Source organism: Neofelis nebulosa, chromosome 4 (genome assembly GCF_028018385.1).
Source record: "Neofelis nebulosa isolate mNeoNeb1 chromosome 4, mNeoNeb1.pri, whole genome shotgun sequence".
Taxonomy (NCBI): domain Eukaryota; kingdom Metazoa; phylum Chordata; class Mammalia; order Carnivora; family Felidae; genus Neofelis; species Neofelis nebulosa.
The window spans coordinates 78656826-78683807 of record NC_080785.1 but is presented as its reverse complement, the minus strand read 5'-3'; the positions used below and the strand labels follow the sequence as shown (position 1 = coordinate 78683807).

General features: G+C 37.2%; 1 protein-coding gene across 7 annotated transcripts in view; it reads left to right on the top strand.

Annotated features, from left to right (window-relative positions):
- Positions 1–26966, top strand: part of DMTF1 (cyclin D binding myb like transcription factor 1) — a 46499-nt gene extending 19533 nt beyond the window's left edge. For all 7 annotated transcript variants that reach the window (XM_058725226.1, XM_058725227.1, XM_058725222.1 and 4 more), the window contains 13 exons: positions 3591–3705; positions 4586–4662; positions 9372–9529; positions 10664–10696; positions 11602–11711; positions 15381–15609; positions 16824–16975; positions 18172–18381; positions 21168–21253; positions 23823–23978; positions 24484–24858; positions 25445–25592; positions 25783–26966. In XM_058725226.1, the coding sequence (XP_058581209.1) occupies positions 3591–3705; positions 4586–4662; positions 9372–9529; positions 10664–10696; positions 11602–11711; positions 15381–15609; positions 16824–16975; positions 18172–18381; positions 21168–21253; positions 23823–23978; positions 24484–24858; positions 25445–25592; positions 25783–25892 (1959 nt within the window). In that variant the 3' untranslated portion in view covers positions 25893–26966. The remainder of the gene's footprint in view (positions 1–3590; positions 3706–4585; positions 4663–9371; positions 9530–10663; positions 10697–11601; positions 11712–15380; positions 15610–16823; positions 16976–18171; positions 18382–21167; positions 21254–23822; positions 23979–24483; positions 24859–25444; positions 25593–25782) is intronic.
- The last annotated feature ends 16 nt before the right edge of the window (positions 26967–26982 follow it).

Below are 26982 nucleotides of genomic sequence, written 5' to 3'. Positions count from 1 at the left end.
TTTGCATTCCCACCAACAGTGCAAGAGGGTTCCCGTTTCTCCACATCCTCTCCAGCATCTATAGTCTCCTGATTTGATCATTTTGGCCACTCTGACTGGCGTGAGGTGATATCTGAGTATGGTTTTGATTTGTATTTCCCTGATAAAGAGTGACATTGAACATCTCTTCATGTGCCTGTTGGCCATCCGGATGTCTTCTTTAGAGAAGTGTCTATTCATGTTTTCTGCCCATTTCTTCACTGGGTTATTTGTTTTTCGGGTGTGGAGTTTGGTGAGCTCTTTATAGATTTTGGATACTAGCCCTTTGTCTGGTATGTCATTTGCAAATATCTTTTCCCATTCCGTTGGTTGCCTTTTAGTTTTGTTGGTTGTTTCCTTTGCTGTGCAGAAGCTTTTTATCTTCATAAGGTCCCAGTAGTTCATTTTTGCTTTTAATTCCCTTGCCTTTGGGGATGTGTCGAGTAAGAGATTGCTACGGCTGAGGTCAGAGAGGTCTTTTCCTGCTTTCTCCTCTAAGGTTTTGATGGTTTCCTGTCTCACATTCAGGTCCTTTATCCATTTTGAGTTTATTTTTGTGAATGGTGTGAGAAAGTGGTCTAGTTTCAACCTTCTGCATGTTGCTGTCCAGTTCTCCCAGCACCATTTGTTAAAGAGACTGTCTTTTTTCCATTGGATGTTCTTTCCTGCTCTGTCAAAGATGAGTTGGCCATACGTTTGTGGGTCTAGTTCTGGGGTTTCTATTCTATTCCATTGGTCTATGTGTCTGTTTTTGTGCCAGTGTTTGGGTTATTTCTTAAGAGTTAGTGAGTTATAATTTCATATTAGCCTCTTGGTTTATTATTAACCATTTTAGTCAATGAAAAACTTGTAATAGTTTCTAATATTTGTTTCATAAGAATACCGTTAGGTTGTGAGTGAAAGCATAGTTAAAATTTCAGAAATAGTCTGCTTTTTGCTCTGTCCTCTGTGTCAAAGCAGGTGTAGCTATTTCACATATTATGGTAGTTACTATACTGTCCCATTTCAGCAATGGAACTATCTTGAAAAATGATTAGAAACTAAAAAATTTCCCAATATATACAGTGTTTTGTGGTTGCAAGAGCCATTAGTGGGTCAAATGCTTAGATTTACATTCCTAAATCAATGTATGTTATAGGCATGAAACCCTACAACCAAGTCAAAAAGGCTACATTTAAAAAACAAAAACAAACAAACAAAAAAAACCACTATAGTGGGTGGCTCAGTCGGTTTAGTTTAGTGTCCGACTCTTGATATCGGCTCAGGTCATGATTTCAAGATCATGGGATCAGGGTCCCGTGGGGCTCTACACTGAGCATGGAGCCTGCTTATGATTCTCTCTCTCTCTCTCTCTCTCTCTCTCTCTCTCTTTCTCCCTCTCTCTCTTTCTCCCTCTCTCTCTTTCTCCCCCTCTCTCTCTCTCTCCCTCCCCCCCTCCCCCCTTCTCCTCTCCCCCTCTCCCCCTCTCCCTGTCTCCCAGTCTCCCTCCCTCTCTCTCTTCCTCCCTCCCTCCCCCTTTCCCTCATCCACCCTCCCTCCCTCTGCCCTTCTCCCCTGCTCAAGCTCTGTCTCTAAAAAAAAAAAGTATACTAAACATATCTGAGTAATTTAAAAAGCTTCTACATAAAGTAGTGAAAATGGAGGTAAAATAATGTAAAACTTAATATCTACATACTACCTGTAGATGGATAACATTTAAGGCAACTAGGTCTCCTACTATCCTCATGTAACTCATTTGTTATGGACAGTGTTGATTATTAGTTCTAAAATACAATAATTGTTGGCTTCATTTGATGGCTTTTTACATGTTTACCATTATATGACTTAAGTAATAATTGTAATTCTTCATCAGGGTAATTTAAGCCAAAAGGTATTAGGTATTTGTCCAAAGAGAGCAGTTAATTAGCATGACAAGTGTATTCCTAAGTTCATAGAGTGGCCTGTGTATTTAGACTCACTCTGGGAAATGATGATTTTATTCTTTTAAGCAACTGATTAATATATAAGAGAACATCATTTCAGAAGAATATTTTCTACATTACATTTCTTAACAGTAGATATTGTTTGTATCAAGGTCTTTTCACAGCAGTCTCTATCACAGTAACCTCTGTGTCAAATCTTAGATAATTGGGTTCTTCAGAATACAAGAGACATTATCTGTCTAGTCTGTCTCCATTCTCAGCTTTATAAAGGTAGCCTCTTGATCTTTAAAAGAAAAAATCTAAAGTGTATGACACATAAATGCAGGGTTACAAAACTTTTCATACTTGTTCCAGTGACTCTAGCTTTTTGCCCATGGATTTAAGAAAACACCTTAATAAATACAATATATTCATTACCCCCAAATAGAAAAATAAAGTAGGTGACAAAAGAAACATGGCTTTTCTCTTCATTGTGCTTGGTTTGTTCACTGACAGCTTCTCTCTTTCCAAGTAGGATGATTTCACTTCCTCTTGATTTTAGAAATTCAATTTCTGTCTATTCAAGACATAGTTCAATCTCTTAGGATTTACCTCCAGCGAGTGACATAGTTTAGTTAATATAATCTGAGACCAAATGGAATTGAGTGGTCACTAGGCATGTGACTTTCCTCCTATTCTTATCTGCCTATGGTAGGTGGGCTCATGCCTGATATGGTAGCACTGTTTCCAGATCTTTCTGACTCACACTATAGCTGTCTTTAGCCCACGACCAACTCTCTTAAGCAGCTTTGTTCCTGCACAATTTGCTAGGTTAGGTATATCTGTAGTTGAAAATGTACCTGGTGTGACAGTTGGATAAATACAATGAAAGCAACTGAATTTTATATTATAAAGGGTGAATTTTATGGTGTGTGAATTATATCTCATGCTTGCTTCAGCAGCACATATACTAAAAAATTGGAGTTATAAAGGTCTCAATAAAGTTGTTAGTTTTTAACTTCATGTTATTCAGTGAAGATTATTTTTACCATAATAATAATAAATAATACCATATAGTTCTTTGAGAAGAAGGTATATTAATGAGGTTAGGAACCAACTCTCGAGATTGGCTAAAACAAAGTTGTCAGTGAACTATAAGCAGACTGTGATTTTGCAATGTCTTTTGATTTAGCTTGTTAATTCTTTAAATTTAGCAAGAGAGTACATTACAGATGACTAAATATTTAGACAACAAATAACCTATAAGGACATGAACAACCGTGACACTCATCTGTAACATTTCCATTTTATTGTATGTATGAGCTCATTTTACATATATGAATGTACAGATGGCTTCAGATATATTAATTCAGTCACATAATGGAATCTTAACTATTATTCCATAAAATTTAAGCCACTAGTACAGAGTTACTTGCTTAAATGAAGGTCATATTTTATTAATGCAGGCAGTTTCGTTTTCATACTGCCATGAGAACAGCAAAAAAAAATTTGTTTTTCTATAAATTGAATATATTTTTACTATATCTGAAACAAATGAATTCTGTGTTAGTAGAGTTTTAGAATGTTTATTATTGCACACAAAGATGAATCAGATTGGGTATTAAATCGAGATATACTTTTTTTTTTTTTTTCTACTTTTACATCTTCAAGATTCTACAGAATGAGCAACTAGATGAAATGTCTCCCTTGGGTAATGAGGAAGTTTCAGCAGTTAGCCAAGCGTGGTTTACAACTAAAGAAGATAAAGATTCTCTGACTAACAAAGGTAAGCTATATTGTGAATTTTAGTGTCCACTGGAAAAAAATGGAGGTAAAAAGATCTGGTAGTCATCAGGATTTTGGATTGGGGCTTCATAGTTGTGATTGAGTAGTTACAGAAATTGAGTTTACCATGAAACCAACATTTGTTTTTCAGTACTTGATCATTTCTCTGACATGCAGTAAATTATAAACAGATGTCCATTAAAAGACAGTATAGTTACTGCATGGGAGTGGAAAGACCAGTCTTTTCAGAGATCTAACTTTGGTCTGATAGGCAGCTTAGTGGCTTAAAGTGTTTTATAGTGCTGCAGAGTTCATAAGGATTGTTAGGGAACTGCTACAACAAAGTGCAGGTCATGGATATGCCACTCTGAAATGAGAAAAGGAAGCAAAAGTAAGTAAATTGATTGTTTTCAACCACTGTATGGTAAATACTCGTTAAGAATGTATTATTCACTTGGTATCCATTGGATTATGTTTACCTTGTCCTAGAATCTTTTGTGCACATTCTTTTGCCCATAAAATTTATTTATTGCATTGGATAAATTTTTCAGAAAGTTTGGAGCATGATTTGACTTTTATAATTCTCATGCCTTTTTTTAGCAGGCTTTTATTATTGAATAAGAAATATAACTGATACGAAGTAATAATTTTTTCATCTTTTACTTCTTACTGTCTTTATTTAGTAAGATTGAATGTATTCTTTTTTAAAAACCAGAGGTTACAAAAGCAACTACGTGGAGATCTTTCAGACTTCAGATGAAGGAGAAATTATCTACATTTTATTCACATAGATAATTTATTTAATCACAAAGCAAATCTTTAGTGTTTTATCCATCTTGAAGGATAACATTTTCTATAATATTATTTGTTTTCCTTTAAAGGACATAAATGGAAACAGGGGATGTGGTCTAAGGAGGAAATTGATATTTTGATGAACAATATTGAACGCTATCTAAAGGTATCTTATGGCATATTTTTGTTTCACTAATTTTTTCATTTCCAGTTGCAAAAATTATCAAAGCATCATATTGTATGTACTTATTAGGAGCTTTTCAGTAATTTTTATAATGGATGATTGGCTAATATGTGTCTTGGCTTAATAATTGTAAGGTGTATGATTATGGTATGTTTTTAAACAAATTTTGAATTCTTAGTTTAAAATGGTTTTACTGCTTTAGTTAATACCAAAAGTTTAGACAAAATCCTAACAGCTTCTCAAAACCCTAAGGCCCTGTCTTTTCAAGCAACCTAATAATTAAGAGTTTAAGCTTGTATTGTCTAAAGCTTAAGATACACATCTTCTTCGAGTGAATTTCTGACATGACAGTCCTCCCTTTTTAAAAAAATGGATAATTTAGTTCATTTTCCTGTTGAGGCTTATATGTTAGCTAAGTCATCCTCTTCAGTAAATGTCTCTCGAACACAGTATTTTTGAGGCACTGGAGATAGGAATTCCTATAACACATGGTACTGGTGTTTGAAAAGCCAGCAGTTCATTTGGGAGTGTTGAAAGCAGGTGAAGACCAACACAAGGGTTTGTACCATGTGAGTGATAAATTCTGCATGAAATCAGAGAAGGAAGAGTGTATTTTTAGGGTTTGGGGCAGTTAGGGAAAATACTTGGAAGATCAAGGATTTGAGCCGAATCTTTAAGAAATAGAACTTAGACTGGAATAGGGCTGGAGGGAACAGCATGAGTAAATGCTGAGTACCAAGGAATCAGAAATGAAACCCAGAGCACGTTGAATTAGCCCTTTTAACTTGAACTGAGTTAATTAGCCTCTGGAAACTTGACTTTGAAATCCAGTCCAAAAAATTAGAACTCTTTCCTATAGGAAAATGAGAAAAACTGGTAACTTAGTTAAGTGAGGAATTGGTGGAGTAGATCTGTGCTCTTCTCAAGGAAATGTTTCCAGAGATTTGCTGACCATTCCTATAAAGGAGTTAGTGCATGTTTGAAATATAGACCATTAGCACTGTTTGGGAATGGGTGGAGTACAGTATTTATTTAACCATTCTATTGTTTGATCCTTAGGTGGTTTATATTATTTTTCACTATTATAAATACATTTGCTGCCTAGAATATCCACGTTGTAAAGCTTAATTTTAAGCTGTACTCTTCCCAAGCTAAGCTTTATGAACTGTAAAGAGTGAAACACTTCATTTCTTTGTTAATGGGTAAAGATTATTCCTAGCAAACTAAGTTTTTGGGGTTTTTGTTTGTTTGTTTTTAAGAGAAACACAAGTGCAGTGACCATTGACAATGTATCTAGAAGTGTATTAAAGTTGTCCACTGGTCACATACACTTTAGTTAAAATGGAAAAACCTGGAAAAATGTTGCAGGTTTAGATAAGGCAATGACAAACAGTAACAACATTGAACTTTGGGAATTACGCTGGTTTCTTGTCTAGGGGATTGGAGTAGATGGTTTCCAGGGATTAAAGGGTGGGAATGTGACTGAAATTTGAGAGCTTTTAGATGACCATTTCAGTTGACCAGATGAGAGTAGTAAGGACTTTAAACTATGGTGGTGGGAGAAGAATTTTCAGGGAAAGGGTAGATAAGCAGGTAATCTCTAAGGAAACCTGGTGACTGGATGTTGGGGAAGAGGGAAAATGAGGGGTTGGAATAACTTCAGAATGTTTTATTTTTGGATAACTGGGAGAATAATGAATGGATTGGCAGAGATAGGAAATGTCCACAAAGATGTACTGATCTTGGGAAAAGATAATTTGTTTGATATTTGACCATGGTTTTTATTATGTGCTGCTGTTTAAGAACATTGTGGTGCCATTTTTAAACCAATTAATTAGATGTCAGATAAATGAAAGTAACTGTCACAAGTTTGAAAAAAAAAAAAAAACAGAAGGAAAAGAAAATCTTTCCATCTCACTGTATGGTCATCCTGCAACACATTGCCTTTCATATATTTAGGCTTATAAATATTAGGCCTAATTATTTGCATAATTGAAACTGCATAAGAAAAATTTCGATTCTAGAATTTAGAAACTTGGGGTTCCTGGCTGGCTCAGTCAGTAGAGTGTGTCACTCTTTTGATCTTGTAGTCGTCAGTTTGAAGTGCATGTTGGGTGTAGAGATTACTTAAAAAAGAAAATTAATTTTAAAAAATTTAGAGACTTTTTACTCTGAAATTTTACGTATTCAAAAGAATGTATATAATGCATATCAGTATAATTTTACTTCTTTTTGAAATTTATGTAAATAGATTTATCCTGAGTGTTCTTTAACTGATTTCTGTTGTTTGTTGTGATCTTGTGATCCATTCCCTGTTGACTTTTTTAGCTGTATTTCATTATGCTAGGATAAATACCTACCCAGGTGCAGTCAATGGTCATTTAGGGTCTTTTTAGGTTTTTTGCTATTAATATGTAAAAATCTGATGGGTGTGAATGGTATTTTATTATGGATTTAATTTGTATTTCTCTGATTACATACTTTAATATATGCTTAGTGGCCATTTTTAGTGTTTCCTTTTTGAAATTCCTATTTGTATTTTCTGTCAGTTTTTCCATAGGGTTCTTTTTCATTTTCTAGACTAATTTATTTATTTAGAGCGAGCGAGCGAGCACACATATGCGAGGGACAAAGAAAAATACAATCCTAAGCAGGCTCCGTGCTCTCAGCGCATAGCCTGATGTGGGGCTCCATCTCCCCAAGCCCTGAGATCATGGCCTGAGCCAAAATCAAGAGTCAGATGCTTAACTGACTGAGCCACCCAAGTGCCCCTAGACATTCTTAACATATGTCTAATGGTTTTTTTTGTTTATTTGTATTGTAAATGTTTTTTTTTTGTTTATTTGTATTGTAGATATCTTGTCCCAATTCAGTGGCCTAGCATTTCCTTCTCCCTAGGGGTCATATGATGAAAAAAGATTCTTGATTTTCAATATAAAAATAATCATTTTTACCTTTATATTTTGCATGGTTGTTTAAGGTACTCCTCCTCTGCGTCAAGGACATAAAAGTTTTAGTTTTGCCTTTCATACTGATTTTTTTTCCCATAGCTGTGAGATAGGATTTCACTGTTGTTGGGGTTTTTTGTTTTATTTTGTATGGATGGCAGTTGTCCTGGCATCATTATGGAATATCAGTCTTTTCCCAATGTACAATGTCTATTCTGTCCCAGATCTAGTTTCCACACATTTGTTTCTAGGTTTTCTAATATGTTCCCAGGTTCTGTTTGTTGATACCTGCACAAGTATAGATAAATGTGGAACAAGTCTCTTTATGAATGTCTTGGCTAGTTTTGGCTCTTTGCTCTTCCTTTATAAATTTAGAATCAGGTTGCAGAGAATGGAAACTGTTGGGATTTGTTGGGGGGACTGCATTGAATCTGTGCATCAGTTTGAGGGGAATTCACATCTTTATAGTATTTCATCTTGCTAATGAGAACATCGTATAGCCCTCCATTGTAGTGAATTCCTCTTTAATGCCTTTTGATAGTTTGTTTTCCTCCATGAAGGACTTGGGTAACTTGCCTAAGATTTAGTCCTATTGCTTTTAATTTTGATGTTACTGTAAATGAGAACTTGTAAACTTTGTTACGAACTTTCTATAGAAACGCAGATGACTTTATATATTGATTTTGTAAGCGGCAGCCTTGCTAAATATTTTCTTTTATCAAATTGTCAGCAAAACCAAACGATATTTATATTTTTTCCATAAATCTTATAATTAATAACTAATTTTTTCTGAAATTAACACAAATTTGTATTCCTGGAATAAGCTCACTTTTTGCATTGATTATTAACCTTTTTATACATTGTTGGGTTTATTGTGCTAAAATACTTTAAGGACTTAGAGGATCTATGTTAATGAATGAGCTTACCTGAAAAATCTTTTCTGAAACTGTCCTTGTCTGGTTTTGTTATTGAGGTTATGTCAGCCTAATAAAGAGAATGAAGAAGTGTCCCGCCTGTTTTTCTATACCCTAGAATAGTTTAAAAATCAGAATTATCTTGATTGTTTGGTAGGATTTACCTATAAAGCCATGTGGGCCTGGTGTTTCCATTGTGAGAAAATTATTAATAACTTATTAAATGTTCTTGATGGTCTATGCTTACTAGATTTTCTTTCTCTTCCTGAGTCTATTTTGGTAAGTTTAATTTTTCTAGGAGTTTGTTCATTTTATGTAAGTTTTCAAATTTATTGCCATAGAATTTTCATAATGTTTAATTCTCTACTCTCCGTAGCATTTCTATTTAGGCCCCATGTTTTTCATTTCCAGTATGGTTTTGTTTTTTAGTTTTGCTGTAAGTTTATCTTTTCATATTTTATTAGTCTTAATGGGTCTTTTTAAAGAAGGATTTTTTAGCATTGCTTGTCATTTCTGTTACTTGATTCCTCATTCCATTAATTTTGTTATGATTTTCTACTTTAGATTTTAATATTTTTCTGTTTTAAAAGGGGTTGACACAACTTTACTGAATTTTATACAGTTTCTTTTTGGAACATTAAAGTATCACTTTATTATCTCTTGAAACATTCTAAAGTTTATATTTGACTTATTAATGAATTAACAATGCATTATTTTTCTAAATGCCATTGGTGATCTTGAACATAAAAGAAACAACTTTTAAAAAGCATAGTATATCCATATGCATTTTATCAGAAATCCCTAAATCAAAGAAATGTAACCCATTTAGGCACGCGGAATAAAAGATGCTACAGAAATCATCTTTGAGATGTCAAAAGACGAAAGAAAAGATTTCTACAGGACTATAGCATGGGGTCTGAACCGGCCTTTGTTTGCAGTTTATAGAAGAGTGCTTCGCATGTATGATGACAGAAACCATGTGGGAAAGTATGAAAACTTGTAATGCTGCATGTTTTCATGTAATTAGGGGAAATACCTTAAGGAGCTTTCATTTTTTAAAGTATAGTTATGATTAAAACTTTAATTGGAGACAGCTATGATTAGTTTGTTGTGTTAATATTTTTTCTCTCCATTTCCATGTTATAAATATGGAAACCTCATTTTAACAAGGGCTCCTAGAAACTAGAATCTAAATCCGCTTATATATGTCAGATTTTAGACTTAGCTGTCTTCATACGTCAAACTCTGCTTTGTAATAAAGTAACATTATAATAAAATGTATTATAGTGGTTAAAGATTTAGGAAGTGTGGAAAAACCTCAATTCATCAGTAACATTGTTCCTATTCAATTTTTTTTTTTTTTATAGTATAGCATTTCCTAGGTTAGTGACTTTTTTTTTTTTTTTTTTAATAAAACCAGAGTGGAAAAATAACTAAATTTCTGAATACAATGCATGGATTTCTGTTATAGGCAACATTTATGGGAAGGCATCATTTTTTTCAACTCAATGATTATATAGTGTTACTAACGTATTTATAATTTCTCTTTGGAAATTTTAGGTAGTCATAGGGACAGCTTATTAGATACTGCTTTTAAAAAGAAATTGCAATGGCTGTTTTGAGTACTTGCCCAACTAAAGAAAAAGAGCCTTTACATTAAAGCAAGAGTATGGCAGATGTCCATGCATGGATAGTGGAAATGAAGAGAATTTTAAATTTTTCAGTGCCTTGTGAGAATTCACCATAGATTTGCATCTTGGCTCTGGTTTATAATGGCATGCATAAGTCTTTGGGAATAACTATCAGAGGACCTGAAACCAGTTTTGAAATAAAGGGAAAGTTAAACAGAATAGGAGCCAGTATGTTTTAAATGTTGAATTTTCCTAGAGAAAAATATACATTAATTACTTTTGTTACAGCTAAAAGGTTTTTTTTGCAAAAAAATAGAAGCATTAGTTTTAATTTTCAGTCATTTACCTTGAAATGAGTCACTTTAAAAATATTATCATTATGCTAAGTGACTTACCATTTGGCTCCCTAAGTGAAAATCTGATTTTTATCAAGGTTGTTTAGCATTCTTTGTTTTAATTCATCTTTTTAAAAATTTGTTTAAATTTCTAGATATACACCTGAAGAAATTGAAAAGCTCAAGGAGTAAGTTTAACAATTTTTTTCCTTTTCATTAATTCTGATAGTTGGGTTTTACCTTTCTAAAAAAAATCTTTGTGTTTAAAACTTTTATTTTGAAAATGTCAAGAGAGTTTTAGTAGACTGGTATATTTAATCATGCTGTTAAGCATGAGAGACCGTAAAAAAGAACTTTTCAGATCCATACGTGCAGAGTATGCCCATAAATGCCCATAAATTTAGTCTCCTGTTGTGAGCTGCCGAATGAAATGTGTGGCAGACCACTGGTAAGGGTTACAGAAGAGACTAGATGGCCATTCTTAGTGGCCTGAAGACTGGACCTCAGGAACTTACATATGGAATTAAAACCAGGGTTGTGCTACTTGTGTGTTTAAAATGATGACTTAGCAAATGTTTTACTTAATATCTGGGCAGACTCTACCTTATAAAGGCTATTTCACAGGAAAAATAATTTTGCTTCGTTGAGCAGGGCCGTAAAGTATGGGTAAATGGATTGTATGGATCATGGTGAAAATTGAAGGCTGGTCCTTGTTATAATGATAGCACCTTGTGAAACTTTTTCAGATGACTGAGAAGAGCTTGTTAGGAGTACTCAAAAGGGAACAATCTGGGGATTGCCTGGGAGATTGTCAGTAACCTGAGGGGAAATTTGGTCTTTTTTGAACACATATCCAAGTTACTTATTTCTTCTCTGACCCAGGAAAAAGGCAATTGCTGCCTGTTTTTTTTTCACCCACAGACAACTGTGGACCCCAAAAAAAGGCCACACTTTCAAACTTTGGCTCTCAAAGTATTGCTGCCCACAACTTCCAAACCACTCAAATGGGAAGAAGAAGAATGAAGAATAAATGATGAAATTAAAAGGGAGAAAACAGTTGAACCAAATGCTGATTGGCAGACTCTTGTTTTAGGCTCCGGATAAAGCATGGCAATGACTGGGCAACAATAGGGGCGGCGCTAGGAAGAAGCGCGTCTTCCGTCAAAGATCGGTGCCGACTGATGAAGGATACTTGCAACACAGGTACTGTGAGCGCCCCCACTGGCTTCTCTGGTCTCCATTGGCGCTTCCTGGCCTTTCACTTATGCTCTGTCTTCTGTCCTGGGAAGAAATTTGTCATTCACTTTGTAGCAGGATTTTAACTCTTAGAAACCTTAGTCTCCAGTGAAAACTAGTCACCAATTGTGAACTCTCTGTTACATCAGAATTTTTTTTTAGATGGCAAGCTTATAAACCCATTAAGCACAAAGCATGTTTTTCACCAGTTCCAAAGATCCTTAGGTTTTTTGGGTTTTTTTGCCACAAGTCAGAAGCACAAACCCACATCTAGTAATTAGTGCTTTAGCCTCTTATCTTGTTAGATATCCAATGAATTCAATCTTAGTTTACCTGCAAGCAAAACATTAACGTTTTAGGTTACCAAAGACTGAAAGCTATCTTAACAATTACCCATGAAAACTTAAGAGACGGACAAAATTAACTGTCACTTTAAGTCATCCTTTTGTTAACAAATTGGAACAGAGATAACATGAGCTTATTTGACCCTCAGCAAATCAAGGTAGAATAAAAGTTTTTTTAATGTTGATAAACATCTATCTCAAACCAACAAACTTAAATTAGCTTAAACACTGAATACGTTTTACTTGAGTCCACGTAAGACAATTTGTTCCCCTTGGTTAATTTTTACCTGCAACGTTGGTGGGGAAATCTGACATCAGTGGTCTTTGTTCCTGGACATCTAGGATGGGAGGAGGAGCTGATGGTGCCCGAGGCATTGAGGAGCCAGTTGTGCCAGCCGCCCCCCAGGTGGTGCAGAAACAGGAGCGGGGAAGGGAAGGCAGAAGAGACAGGTGCCAGCGGAAGGCAGCTCAGACAGAGGAGCAGACTCCAGGTTTCTTTTGTTTTGTTTGCCACCAGTGGAACGAGACAGTCCATGTCAGTCCTGAGAAGACAGGGAATTTCCCCGAAACAAAAGGAGTTTCGGCAGCTGCTTTGGAATATTCCCTCAAGTCCCCGTTCTGAGGTAGAATAACCAGAGACAGTTGGCTCGAATTATAGTCGTTGACCAAGGAAATGAAGGAGACACAAGTCCCCATACACAGTCACATGGCAACTCCAACCTGCTGCCCAGCACCAACACCTTAGTGTTGCAGCTTCGTTCCTCATCCCTTGTGGAACTATTAGTGGACCTCTGGGAGGTGATCAGGCTCCCCTTCTGCCTCTTACGGGCAGGTCTGCCAAAACGAACCTGGGTTCTTAGAAGGCTGATGGGCATCCCTGAGCCGGTTCCTGGGCCTCTTGGGTTCCATGAGCACATAGGGGGGTTGTTGCCCCGGTGTGCCAGGAGGGCTGGTCTCCTGTGGATCAAGCGGTCTGCTGGCACCAGGTGAGGCTGCCTCTCCCGGCACCCCGAGGTTTGCAGCCCCGGTGGCAAAGGAGGTGGAAATGCACTGTCTGAATCCTGGGCGAGCCCCCCAGTAATGTAGCAGGATCCTCGCACAGAGAGTCATAACACCGAGGCTTTTCTTTCCAGGAAGCAACTTTATTCCTGCTGGCACCGCTCAGTTAGGTTCGTACCCAAAGAACTGAGCCCCAAACGCCACATGTAGTTTTCTATGTATTTTTTTACTTCGTCTCCCATATATGGGAACACACAAACATGTGGTCTGATGTTAAGTGGTCTCATTTTACAAGGTCTTGAGGGATGTTGTCAAGTAAGCAAATAGCAAGGTTGCCTTGAGGGTTTTTTTTCCCTTTTCTTTCCTTAGGGAGGGGACCCTACCACAATTTTAATTGAGATTTTATTTTCTAGTCTTGCTTTTTCATCAAGCTTTATAGACCTAAGTAATCCTTCATTTTTCTTTTGTGTGAGATGACACTGTTCACAGGGACACATCTCACTTTTCAGACGTTTTAGATATGTACCATGTTTCCTTTTTGTAGCAACTCATAACTGCTCCGGTTGTGAAAGTATTTATCATTAAGGCTTACATACAGGAGTTTGTTTTAATTTAAGCCCATCTAACTGTGGAGCTTACGTTAACAAGCTTATCTACTCAGGTTTATAAAACACTTTAGTTCAGGCAGATCACAATTTAAGAAGTTATATTCCAAAGGTGTGGCTCTCTTTTGCTTATTTCAAACAAATAAGTATATTTTTCCATAGAAAAAAACTTGCGACTGTTGTTTCAACCTCCAGACCACAAATGCCTTTTTAACTTTTAACAGATGACACTGTTAAACCTAACCTTTGTGATCAACAACAGTATTTAGACTTTGCCACTAACTCTCACTCAATCTTTCTGAGCCTCAGTTTCCTCTGTAAAAGAAAGAGGTTAGAATGATCTCATTGTTCCCTTTTAGCCCCCAAATTCTCTGAAGGATCCACACTCTGTGCTCATTCTTTGAATTAAAAAAAAAAAAAAAAGTTATCAAGTTAAGCTTTCAGTGTATATATTTTCTGTTTTCACCTCCCTATCCTGCTAAAGTGGAATTAGGAATATTTTCTGAGTAACCATTCCACCACCACTATGACCTGCAAGACAGAACAGAAATTCCACTAACTCTTGTTATTCTGTGAATGACAGCTTAATGAATGAAGCTGGAATAGGAGCTTTAGATTTAGGATGGGACCCTAGCGTTTTATGTAAGACATTCTGAGAGCAGAACTCCTTTTGTTAGCATAATAATGGAAAAACACTGCCATTTCCTGATTGCCAGTCTGAGGGATTGATTTGCCTGTTTGCTTTTCATGTTGCTACATAGTATTTCTGATCATGACTTCTCTTTTTTTGTACCACACTATGAGACACTCATGCTAAAGTAGGAGAGCAGGACTTTGTCTTGAGTATGTGGTATCCAGAACTATGCCTAGCACATAATAGATGTTCAGTAAATATTTGTTGAATGAATGGAATCCCTGAAGCAGTCATAGTGGCACTTTTGAAATTTTCTAGATATTTTTAGTTACTAATAACAAAATGGAAACAGAAGTGGAAGGGGTAAAAAGTTTCTCTTCTTTTCCTGTTTTTCTGCTCGATCCTTAAGAAAAGACCAAAGAGAATCATTTGGTGTTATTACTGGTTTATGGCTTCAGGAAAGCCTTGAGTAAAATCATGTGTGAGTGCCAGTCTCGGACTTTTCTTTTATCACAGTTTCTTGGAGTTGGGATGGGGGGAAAGGAGATCATGTAAACCTAGTTTTCATTTTTACTAAAATGGGCGGAAGCCCATAGGAGTTACACCATTCATTACTGTAATGAAGGATCTCTGTTGGCTTACTACACTTCTGCAGAGCAGGAATCTTAGGTGATACTAAGTAAAAATTGTGTGTTTCTTTGTCCATCATGCCATTCGTGAAGCTCTTCCTACTTACAATTAATGCAACTTGACGGTACAGAATTCTTTCTAGGTATATGTTGGGTAGTTTTTCTTTCCTTTAAGAGTCGGTCATTGTTTTCTACCAGACTCTGTATTTTCTTTGATACCAAGAACCTTACTGGGCTAGTATAGGCTAGTAAAACAACTGTCTTAGTAGATGTGTGCAGTGTGCAGTTTCCCACCCCCGGGTCATTCAGAAATACTTTGGGTGTTACTGTGTACTTCCCATCAGTCCTTGGAAATACAGGGCTGAATCTGATTTGGGAAAAAAAAAAAGGTAGCAGTAGTAGTCTAGATGATTTCCTTCTTTTAGGGAAGTGGACGGAAGAAGAGGAAAAGAGACTTGCAGAGGTGGTTCATGAATTGACAAGCACTGAGCCTGGTGACATAGTGACACAGGGCGTGTCTTGGGCAGCTGTGGCAGAACGAGTGGGGACCCGCTCAGAAAAGCAGTGTCGCTCTAAATGGCTCAACTACCTGAACTGGAAACAAAGTGGAGGTACTGAATGGACCAAGGAAGATGAAATCAATCTCATCCTCAGGTTTGTGTCCTAGATCTTTTAATAACAAAAGCTGCTTAATGGCTCTAGGTATCTTGATGGATTTTCCTCTTTGGGTCTCCCTAGATGCCTAATGTCTGAAAAGCATCCTTTCCATAGAGAAAGGATCCATAGAGGATCCTTCAGATCCTATGTATTTCATATTGAGCTTTTTTTGTTTTGTGTTCCTTTTTAGTGGATTTAGTGCTCGTGCAAAGTAGCAGATTGAAGGCGTAGAGACTGAAGTCCTCTCTATCCACAGAACAGGTATGGCACAGGCGGTGGCCCTGCAGCTTGCCACCGTCCCAGCAATGTGCCTCACTCCTAGCAGAGGGAGACCGTGTCACGGGGAAGAGGGCTGTTCAGTCTCCATGCCCTTCACTCTTGGGCTGTTTGGATTGCCAAGAAGGGGGTTCAACTACAGTTACCCCACACCTTCATACTGGGCCGAATCAGATACTTCATTTCACACGTATCCAAACATAGCTAGGAGATAATCCTAAGCTTCTTTTTTAAATTAGTCGTTTTAACCATTAAGAATCAGTGACCCAAATGGGCAAAAATACCAGCAAGAAAATGTTTGAGACCTTGAAGTAATAGAAGCTACTCCCTCCTGAAGATCAAAATCATCATGACAGTTGAAGCTAGAAAACAAGTAGACCGTTCATACCCCAAAATTTAGTTGTGCTATTATAATGGTTGTTAATGTTTTGGTTGTTGCTGGAGCATTGTTTTTGTTTTTTCAACATTTTATTTGGGGTTTTGTTTTTAATACACTTTTTGCAAATAGTCGTCTACAAATAGCTCATTTCTAAACGTTTTTAGTATAGAAACGGAAAAGCTCAGATGTAGGAAATCACTTGCTCTAACACACTATAAAACATTGCAGAACACTATACAACTAAACCTGCTCTTATCCTGTTCTAATAACCTTTAGCTACTCCCTTTCCTTTACAGTGTTTCATCTGGTTGTCACCATTTACACTCAGGCCCATCAGTTGCACCATTAACAAAAGGCTCTTGCTGGTGGGATTTCATAGCTCTCAGCTCTGGAAGCAGTGTGCACTCCTGGAATCCCTTCCTTCCCATGCACCTTAACAAAGCATCTCCAACATAAGTTGACATTCCCTTTATTGCCATTGCCATCACGTGTAGTCAGAGGAGGTTTCTTACAGAGAAATAAATAACATGTAACAAATGGTTGTTTTAACCTGTAGGATAGCAGAGCTTGATGTAGCTGATGAAAATGACATAAACTGGGATCTGTTAGCAGAGGGATGGAGCAGTGTCCGTTCACCACAGTGGCTTCGAAGTAAATGGTGGACCATCAAAAGGCAAATTGCAAATCATAAGGATGTTTCGTTTCCTGGTAATGTGTTATTTGATTCTTCATTCCTTCCCAAGTCTTACCATTTTTACTCCTCAGGACTTACTTAGAGGTTAGAAGTTCTTTGCCTCAGCTAGAGATCTGAATCATGGCAGAACTTCATTTAAACCTCTGCCCTATTTTTGGGGGCAACTGTCTTTTCTTCCCTTGAGAAGAGTTGATGTGATTTGTAATTCTTAAAGCAGCTGAGATGAAAATATACACAATTGACATACATTCTTGTTCTCATATAAACTGTGAAGAAGAAATTGATTTTAGATATTGTGTACAAAGATGTATTTTTGAAAACTTAGGTTTAAATCAACTTTTATGTGTTGAATAATTTCAAATATCTTAACTGGGTTTGTCATTTAGAGAAATTCCTTAGTGGTTTTATAGTACAAAGACTAAATTGTAATTCGTTTGTTATGTAAATCTAGAGATATTAACTTGGGTTTGCTTAAAATGAGGCAGAGCACGTTTGGCTCTTCATTGCCTGCTTTGCACGTAGGGTGTGCATCTAAGTCATACAGTCTGTTTAATTAAGGGCATCAAATTCATTCCCCTTGGTATAGTTATCCAACTTCCATTTTTCCAAAGGAAAATTATATTCTGAAGAACTCTGGCTTGATGGAAATATATATATATATTTTAACATATAGTTATAAATTTATAAATCAGGTGTTAACCCCAGAAGAGTGAGTGAATACTAATGTGACATGAACCCACCCAGATTTTACTATCACCTGAAAGGGCTTACAGAGTTTATCAAGTGTCCTTGAGTCCTGGAGGGGGTTGGAGGGCATACACTATTCATTTTGAAAAGAAAATAAGCTACTTTGCATTAACAGTATTCTTCTTAAGTAATAAGAATTTTATCCTGAAGCCTTAGGACATTGAAGAGGTCTTATTTTCATGTTCCACACAGGGTTTTGTGTTTTTTCTAATGCATCTTCGTTGACAAGAATAATACTATGATTTTTTTTTTTTTTTAATTTCTTGTGATGGATAGTGTTTCCACAAATTTCCAGACAGGTTGTAGCCTTAAAATATTTTTATTACTATTTTGCTGAGATCTCACATGCAGTATACAATTATCTATTCCAAATACTTTCCCTCCTTACCCCCACCTCCCTTGCTGCTTAGATGGTGGTCTGTCGGAGAATCAATGTTCTTTTTGTCTACCCATCTCCCTTCAGTCTTAATAAAAGGTCTTAAACAGTTACATGAGAACCAAAAAAACAACCCAACGCTTTTGGAGAATAAATCAGGATCTGGAGTTCCAAACAGTAATTCCAATTCCAGTGTACAGCATGTCCAGATCAGAGTCGCCCGCTTGGAAGATAGCACAGCCATGTCTCCAAGCCCTGTGGCAGCCTTGCAGATTCCGGTCCAGATCACCCATGTCTGTAAGTGTTTATTACTCCAGACCCCTTGCCATTATGGGACCTATACGATTTGTTAATGGCTTTACCATCTAATACCCTTCATTCTTCTAGAATGTGGATAGAAATTTGTACAAGTTGACAAAGGCAGTCCAAGGCATTTTATGTTTATTAGCTCAATATTTGCACAAAAGTTGAGTGTGACAGGAAGGACTGATAAGCAACTGCCCAGCCTTCATAAACCATTTGAAATCCTTTCTTTTAGATGTTACAAAGAATGATTAATAAAACACTACCTGAACTCTAGTCAGTTTAGTAAGGAAATAAACTTCACAAGGGCACATCATTTGTAGTAATTCACCAGAAGGCACAGGGATTGGGGGTGGACTTGAGGCCATATGTAGAAGAAATGGTTTTGGTGAGATTAAAGACTTTCTTCAGGAAGTGAAGAGCCAGTTTCCTGTGGGAACTGTTGTGTTTACCCTTCTTTTCCTTAGCCTCTGACATCTTTTGTGCTTAAGGAGATTATGAGAAACCAACAGTTGGTGTAGGGAGGGAAACTTACTTCCTGAGATCTAAACCAGGTTGTATTTCTGCCCTTTTTTCCGTGATAGAGTAACAGAAAAAGAATGAAAATAAAATTCTCAGAAACATATTATTATTCACGTTCACCTCATTTCTTTTCTCTCCCTAAATGCTATGCCTATGGCAAGGTCGTTGCCGAGAGTATACCAATTGCTGTGTGTCATTCTCAGTCGGGATTATTGGCATTTTGAGTGGGACGATTCATTGTTACCAGGGCTGTCCTACACATTGCAAGATGCTCCTTGTCCCTTGACCTCACCCACAGAATGCCAGTAATACTTTCTAATCATTATGGCAAAATATAAAAACACCCTACAGGGTTTCAAATGTACCCTATGATCCCATTTTGAGAATCACTGAGCTATCTATTGGTGGTAGTAACACCTCCTGTATCCAGTGACTGTCAAAGTTACCTTGGATCTTTAATCATGCCTGTCTTACAGTCCTAGTTTAAGTTTGGTTATTTGCATTAGCTTTCCACCAATGTAATATAAAGCATGAAAAAATTCGTTAGCCCTGTTTATTTTCCTTTATAGTATGAAGAATTGCAAAGCAACTGAAATTACTGGTCTGCCACAAATATGAGAGCTACTGTTGGCTATAGATTGTGCACAGAGACTGGTAGAACTTTCCTTGGCCATTGGAATGACTATAGTTACTGGCAATACAGACATTTTAGAATTGGTACCCTAATATTTACAAGATGGCTTTTTTTTTAAAATATATGTAGAATAATTTTCAGCAAGAAATGTGAGTACAGTAAGAGTTTTACAACACATCAGTTACTGTTTGCATTCAGGCTAAAATCTCAGGATTGTTTTTTCCTTTGTGTTAGGAGTCAGGGATTGTTACACTTTAAGCCAGAATAGTAAATATAAACATGGTAGGGTCTGGAGCCCACATAGGTCTTTGTGGAATATTCTGGTTTGTTTTTAAACAATCCTGTAAAAATGTAAAAACCATTCTTCGCTTTGGGCCACATCTGTCCCTGCCCATAGTTTGTTTACCCATGACTTAGGTTATTTATTGGGAATCACTTTAAATTATTCTAGGTATGATCTTAAGAATCCATCTAATAGAGAAATAACATAAATCAAGTGCATTTATTTTGAAAAGGGTCTCTTCCTTTCTCACTGAGATGTATTATAGTTGTAGTAAAAACTACAGATTAAAAGCCAATTCCAAATCTTTTTTTCACATGGATTTATCTGTAGGTACAATTGAAAGCACCAAGAGATAACATGTCTTCTAGTTATAGTTCCTAATAACCTTGATCAGGTGTAACCAACACTGCCCAAGTTTAAATAAAGCCTCAATTGACACATCTATAAGGAGATTATATGATGTGATCTCTAATGCGCTGTTCAGTCTCCCATATGTGGTATTCTGAAATAGTACTCTCTTATATTTCATGTTTTTGGTCCTCCCAAAAACTCCCATGATGTAGGAAGGACAGCCAAAATCTCTAAACATTAATAAGTTAAGTTCAAATTGAGTTACTTGCTCAGGTTTACATTCTCGGAAGTAATGTTGCTAGAACTAAAGCCTCTTGTTTGGGGACTACCATTCCAGTCATCTGTACTGCTTACCAGAATATCCAGGGAAAATTTATTTTTTTTATCCACTTTCTCTTGCTTTGTAAGTTAGCCTTAATGTCTTCCTCTTACTTCTTAATACTAGAAATTTTTTTTTTTTAATTTTTTTTTTCAACATTTTTTATTTATTTTTGGGACAGAGAGAGACAGAGCATGAACGGGGGAGGGGCAGAGAGAGAGGGAGACACAGAATCGGAAACAGGCTCCAGGCTCCGAGCCATCAGCCCAGAGCCTGACGCGGGGCTCAAACTCACGGACCGCGAGATCGTGACCTGGCTGAAGTCGGACGCTTAACCGACTGCGCCACCCAGGCGCCCCAATACTAGAAATATTTTGTGATTAATATCAGGGGTTAACAGATACTGTATCACAGCTAGTCATCTCTGTCCTTGTAGTGCAAAAGCAACCATAGAAAATAAACAGGTGTGGCCCTGCTCCTCTAATATTTACAAAAACTGGTAGTGGGCTGGATTTGGGTATGAGCCATGGTTTGCCAACCCTGATCTATGCCATCCCAGGTAAATCCATTAGATTTCTTCTCTCATAAGATTAAATGACTTCAGGTTTCCATGCAGATTATTCAGTATGAGAATACGTCTTTTATTTATTTTGTCCTTGTTCTCACCATAGCTTCAACGGAGTCCCCTGCCGCTACTGTTGACTCGGAAACAATAACACTAAACAGTGGAACACTACAGACATTTGAGATTCTTCCAGTGAGTAACACTGCACAAAATAGATATTGGCCATTTTATGCATTAAAAAAATTACTGGTTTTACACTGTTATCACATGAACAAAAGAAACAAAAATTACCATAAATGGCATTACGTACAACTGTGTCCGTGTTTTTGAGACCAGATGGTTAAGAGGACATAAATCAGACTTTCACTTTTATAATTAACTTCAGTCTTTTTTTTCACCTGTATATAAGCCAATAATAATATATGAAAGTGACAGTGCTTAATGAGTAGGGTGCATGCTATGGATTTGTATGGAGTCCTTTTTTTAATTTGCCATTTTAATAATTTTTAATTTTTTTATTGTTTTTAATTTTTAAAGTATTTTTAAGTTGATTTATTTATTTTGAGATCGAAAGCGTGAGTGGGGGAGGGGCAAAAGGTGAGAGAGAATCCCAAGCAGGATCTGCGCTGTCAGCACAGAGCCCGCTGTAGGGCTCGAACACACAAACCGTGAGATGATGACCTGAGCCATCCTGGTGCCCCTGGGTGGAGTGCTAAACAGACACCATGTGCAACCAAAAAGTTTATACTGGTTATCTGAGAAAAGGTTTGTGGAATGAATTATTTCACAGTACTCTCAGTAAATACCGTACTAGCCCCTTTGCAAAAGAATCTTGCAGTTCCTAAAAAGGTAAAACAATATAGTTAACATCTGAGCCACCAATTCTAATCCAATATATATTCATTTCTCTTGAAATGAAAGCACGTTTGCATAAACTTGAACATGAATGTTTGTATTCATAATAACCAAAAAGTGGAAACAACGCACATGTCCATCCCAATGAATGGGTAATTAAAATGTGCTATAGCCACACAATTATTCAGCAGTAAAAAGGAACAAAGGAAGTACTGATAACATGTCCCTGGGATGAACCTTGAAGACATTTTGCTAAGTGAAATGAGATGCAAAATACTGGAAAGCGTTTGACTCCTGTTTCTTTGAAATGTCTAAAATAGGCAAATCTGCAGAGACAAAAAAAAAAGTAGATTAATGCCTATTATGAGGTTTCTTAAGAGGTTTTGGGGAGCAATGGGCCATGATTGCTAATTTGAATGGGTTTTTCTTTTGGGTGTGATAGAAAAACTTTAAGTCCTTGTTCTTGTTCTGTTTATTAAAATGGGTAATGCCCAAAATTAGCTCATTTTTCAGGAAGAATATAGAAAGTAGATAGTATTTAAATTATGAGGTATTAGTGCAAGAATTTATCCTCTGCACAGCCAAATCTCATGAGGATGGCCAACACAGCAAGAAGTTCTCTTTTAGAACAATTTTGGAACTTTTACTAGCAACTTACTTAACCTAAGCTTCCACTTCTTAATCCTGTGGTCTCCAAAACAGGAATGTGTTTATCACAGGTGGATAACCTTTGCCAACTCCCTTCCTGCCCCTGGCCAAAGTAATAAATACACATACATTTAGAGTATGTGTCCAGGTTTTAACTTGGGTTACGATCAAGTATTTAGAAACTTCTGTCCTAATTTAGTAAAAGAGGATGATAATAGTGCTTCAGCTTCAAAAAACTGATTATGTGAATTTAAGTGTATTAAATAAAATGCATATATGTAATATTTACTGTCCTGCCTGACCACATGTAATTTACTAAAGGTTGTATTTATTAAAAGATCAGCTTTTACTTTTATGAAGAGGGAGGAAAGAAATTGAGCCCCCGTGTGCCAGACACTCTTTTGTAATAATTTGTAATGCTCACAACCCCTTCCCTGGGGGTTAGTGATTATGCCCCCTTTGCCAATAAGGAAACCTAGATTCATTGAATTAGTACCCAGAAGAATTGTTGTGACTCAACTACACAAGACCACAGGCTCTAGGACTTCAATGTCACCCTGTCTTTCAAATGCAAATACTTTCCTGTGGGGGTGGGGGAGGAAGGATAAAGCAAACTGAAATTATTCTATAGAAACCTATGGCTGTGAAAGACTTGATGTTGGATAGTTTTGTTACAGTTTTATTTAAAAAAAAATCTCCAGAGATAAACATATTATCAGTTAACCAGCTTTTCAAATAGGAATTTTCTTTTTCATTCAGATTTTGAATTGCTATCCGTGTACATTTCTTCTTATACTATGAAAAAAATCTGTCCAGGTCAACTCTGCTGTAGTACCTTTTCAAAAATGTGAAACTTTAAAAAAGTGGGGGGTTGGGGGCGGAGATTGCCAGTTATATATGTGGTAAAGGAAGATTGTGCAGGTAGGTTACTGCGCTGGACACAGTGGCTTAGGCAGCCATTCTTGGTGCCTTGAAATAAATAGCTAAGACCAGATCATAGACATACATGGAAGTGAAGAGCAGGATCAGGGCTTGACCTTGTCTCTCTGGTAAATCTCCAGAACAACTAAGGACTTGGGACAAGTCAAGAATATTATAGCCTTCATTTTCTTACTTGATGGCATCTTCAGGATGGGGAAATACGTGTGTGGCTAAACTGAAGTCCCTGTTTTGGATGTAAAGCTAGACTTATGAGTGCACATAAGCGTACTTACTCAGTGTTCTTGCACCTGTATTGATCTTCATTTTTTTCCCTTAGTCTTTCCATTTACAGCCCACTGGCACTCCAGGCACATACCTACTTCAAACAAGCTCAAGCCAAGGCCTTCCCCTAACTCTGACGGCTAGTCCCACAGTAACCCTGACAGCTGCTGCTCCTGCTTCTCCTGAACAGATCATTGTCCATGCTCTATCTGTATGTTACCTTCGTTCTTTGATTTTTCTACTTTCTCTAGACTGGCTAAACTGATTAAGTGTCACCAAATGGCTTTTATTTTTAATACTATGATGAAACCCATGTGCCTTCAAAAATAATGTATCTCGGGGGGAAAAATCGATTATGTATTCCCTTCAAGTATCCAAGTACTTGTTAGGGAACAGGATTTGTTGACAAAGTTTAAGAACCAGAACTAATGTCCATTTATTTAAACAATGTTTCCTACCACCGTTGCCTTGGGAACAAGGTTTTACACCATCACTCTGCCTTCATTGGGATATAACCCTCATCCCATGTCTGTCCTTACAGGAGATTGACAGGGGTTTTAGAAAAATAGTGTAAGAATTCAACCATTCCAGAGGGGAGAGGGGAGGGGCGGGGAAGGGACAGTAGGGTACCATCTGTAGATGGTATTTTTTGCCTGTAACACGAGTCTGGTAGGTCCTTTTTCACTTTACCATTGTTTTTCTTTAACATTTTATAGCCAGAACATTTGTTGAACACAAGTGACAATGTCACAGTACAGTGTCACACACCAAGAGTCATCATCCAGACTGTTGCCACAGAGGACATCACTTCTTCCATGTCCCAAGCAGAACTGACGGTAGATAGTGATATTCACTCATCTGATTTTCCTGAGCCTCCAGATGCCCTAGAAGCAGACACTTTCCCCGATGAAATTCATCAGCCTAAGATAACTGTAGAGCCATCATTTAATGATGCTCATGTATCCAAATTCAGTAACCAAAATAGCACAGAACTGATGGATAGTGTTATGGTCAGAACAGAAGAAATCTCTGACACCGACCTTAAACAAGAGGAGTCGTCTTCTCCTTTAGCCCGTGCTTACGTTACTGAGGTAAGTTGCAGCCAGGGAAACAGGCTCTGGGCTCTTGCCTTGAGCCTCAAACCTGCAGTTTTTAAAGAGCCTAGAAATGATCTGGGGGAAGTAAAGGTCATACATCCTCCAATACCTCCCTTTTTTCTCTAGACACAAAATCAAGTGCAAACCCCTACCTGTGACCTCACAAGTATCCGTCAGACAGCAGTATTGCTCTTAGCACTGTTCTTCACTAAAACCTTTCCCCGCTATCCTTCCAGTAGACTGAGAATTGTTTGTTGAAACCTATGGAATCATTTTCAGGAGGGTGGTTAATAATAGGTCCTGGTGGTTCAGCTTAACCACCTTACTGACCCCAGTGTTAACAGCATTTGTTTCTTCTACATTCAGGGAACCTGTAACTGAATTGCTTCTTTTAGGTTCTGTTTTGTCAATATTTAAGAGAGTAGGGGGTCATTACTTTTGTCCATTTTAAGTCTTCGTTTTTCTTTGCTTTATAAAATATGGGACAGTGTTTGAATTTAAGTCCTTTTAAACCTAAATGTGTTAGGGATCTTAAAACTGACAAGTCAGAATCTGATTTTTTTGAATTGCTATTGTTTAGGACCTCGAGTCTCCTACCATAGAAGAACAAGTTGATCAGACAACCATTGACGATGAAACAATACTTATTGTTCCTTCACCACATGGCTTTATCCAGGCATCTGACGTTATCGATACCGAATCGGTCTTGCCTTTGACGACACTAACAGGTACTATAATAGAACTGCATCCTGTGCCTGCTACATCTTAAGGGGAAAGTCAGGCTCCTTAGTTCTGTTGTTTTAGTCTTGATCCAGCAGTAGTTCATCATCTTGTTTAACTTTCCACTTTGGTAGAGTACTTACTCTAACTTCTTGACCTGGTTTAGAGTACATACACTTAAAACTTAACTTCTTACAGATCCAATACTCCAACATCATCGAGAAGAATCAAATATCATTGGATCATCTTTGGGCAGTCCTGTTTCAGAAGACTCAAAGGATGTTGAAGATTTGGTCAACTGTCATTAGGTAATTCTTAAGAGACAGGTACCTCAGGCAAAGAAGCCACACTGTTAATTACATCTCCAAAGAAATAGGAGCAACTCCCAAGAGGCTGAATTTACCATTCCTATGGCTTCTAAATAGCTACAGTGCTGAAGCCACATACAGTGTTGCTGCTATGACTTTTTACCTCCTTTAAGTGGATCATCTGAGGTCTAGTCTTATGACAGTGTGTAGGTGACTCGAGTATGGAGGACTTAACTGCATAGATCCCTGTGATTAGTGTTAATTGACAGCAGGGAATTTCACTCAGCTACTGAAAAAAAGTTTACAATCACCAAAGCTTAACTACTCTGTTTTAAAAGCAGTGATATTCATCTCTGAAGATCAGACATGGCTCTATCCATTCTCAAGCAGGCCTTTTCATATTTCAGAGAAGTCCTGTCAACATGGCGTGGAGCTTATCAGCGACCCTCAAAAATGTTAAGTATCCTTAGTCTGAAAGTTAACCAGCATACACACACACACACACACACAGAGACCTAAGAGACGATTGTGTGGCGGTTGCTTTTGGTTTACCCATTGCTGGCAGTGGGAGCTGATTTAGGCTGGGTACACAGAAAAGCATTAAAAGAATTAAAATTCACTACAGGTTTTTTACTACTTTTAAAGGGAATATGGAAGAGAGTAGCAACACAGCTCACCAGAAGCTAAGTAGACTTTTCACCCCTTCGGAACCCCCCGTTGTTGGTTTACAAAGTTAGCACTTTGAAGTAAAATTAAACTAAATGACAAAGGAAGGAAAGTTGCCTACCCCATACCAGGCATGTTTCTTACACGTTTTGCTATACAGATTACCCAGGAAATAGTTGAGGAAGGTATTGCAGTCTGCCCTACACTTTAGTGCATTAGCTGGTGGGGTGCGACTTAACTTCTCCCTCTCAGGCAGTTTAAAAACACAAAACTTGCTTCTGTTAGCAAAGGAAAGAAATCAAGAGTCATTCCTGTATTAGAGAAGGTTAAACCAAAATTAGCCTCTAGGACTTTAATGAACATGACCCCAATAGAAAAGTCACACACACACACACACACACACACACACACACACACACACACA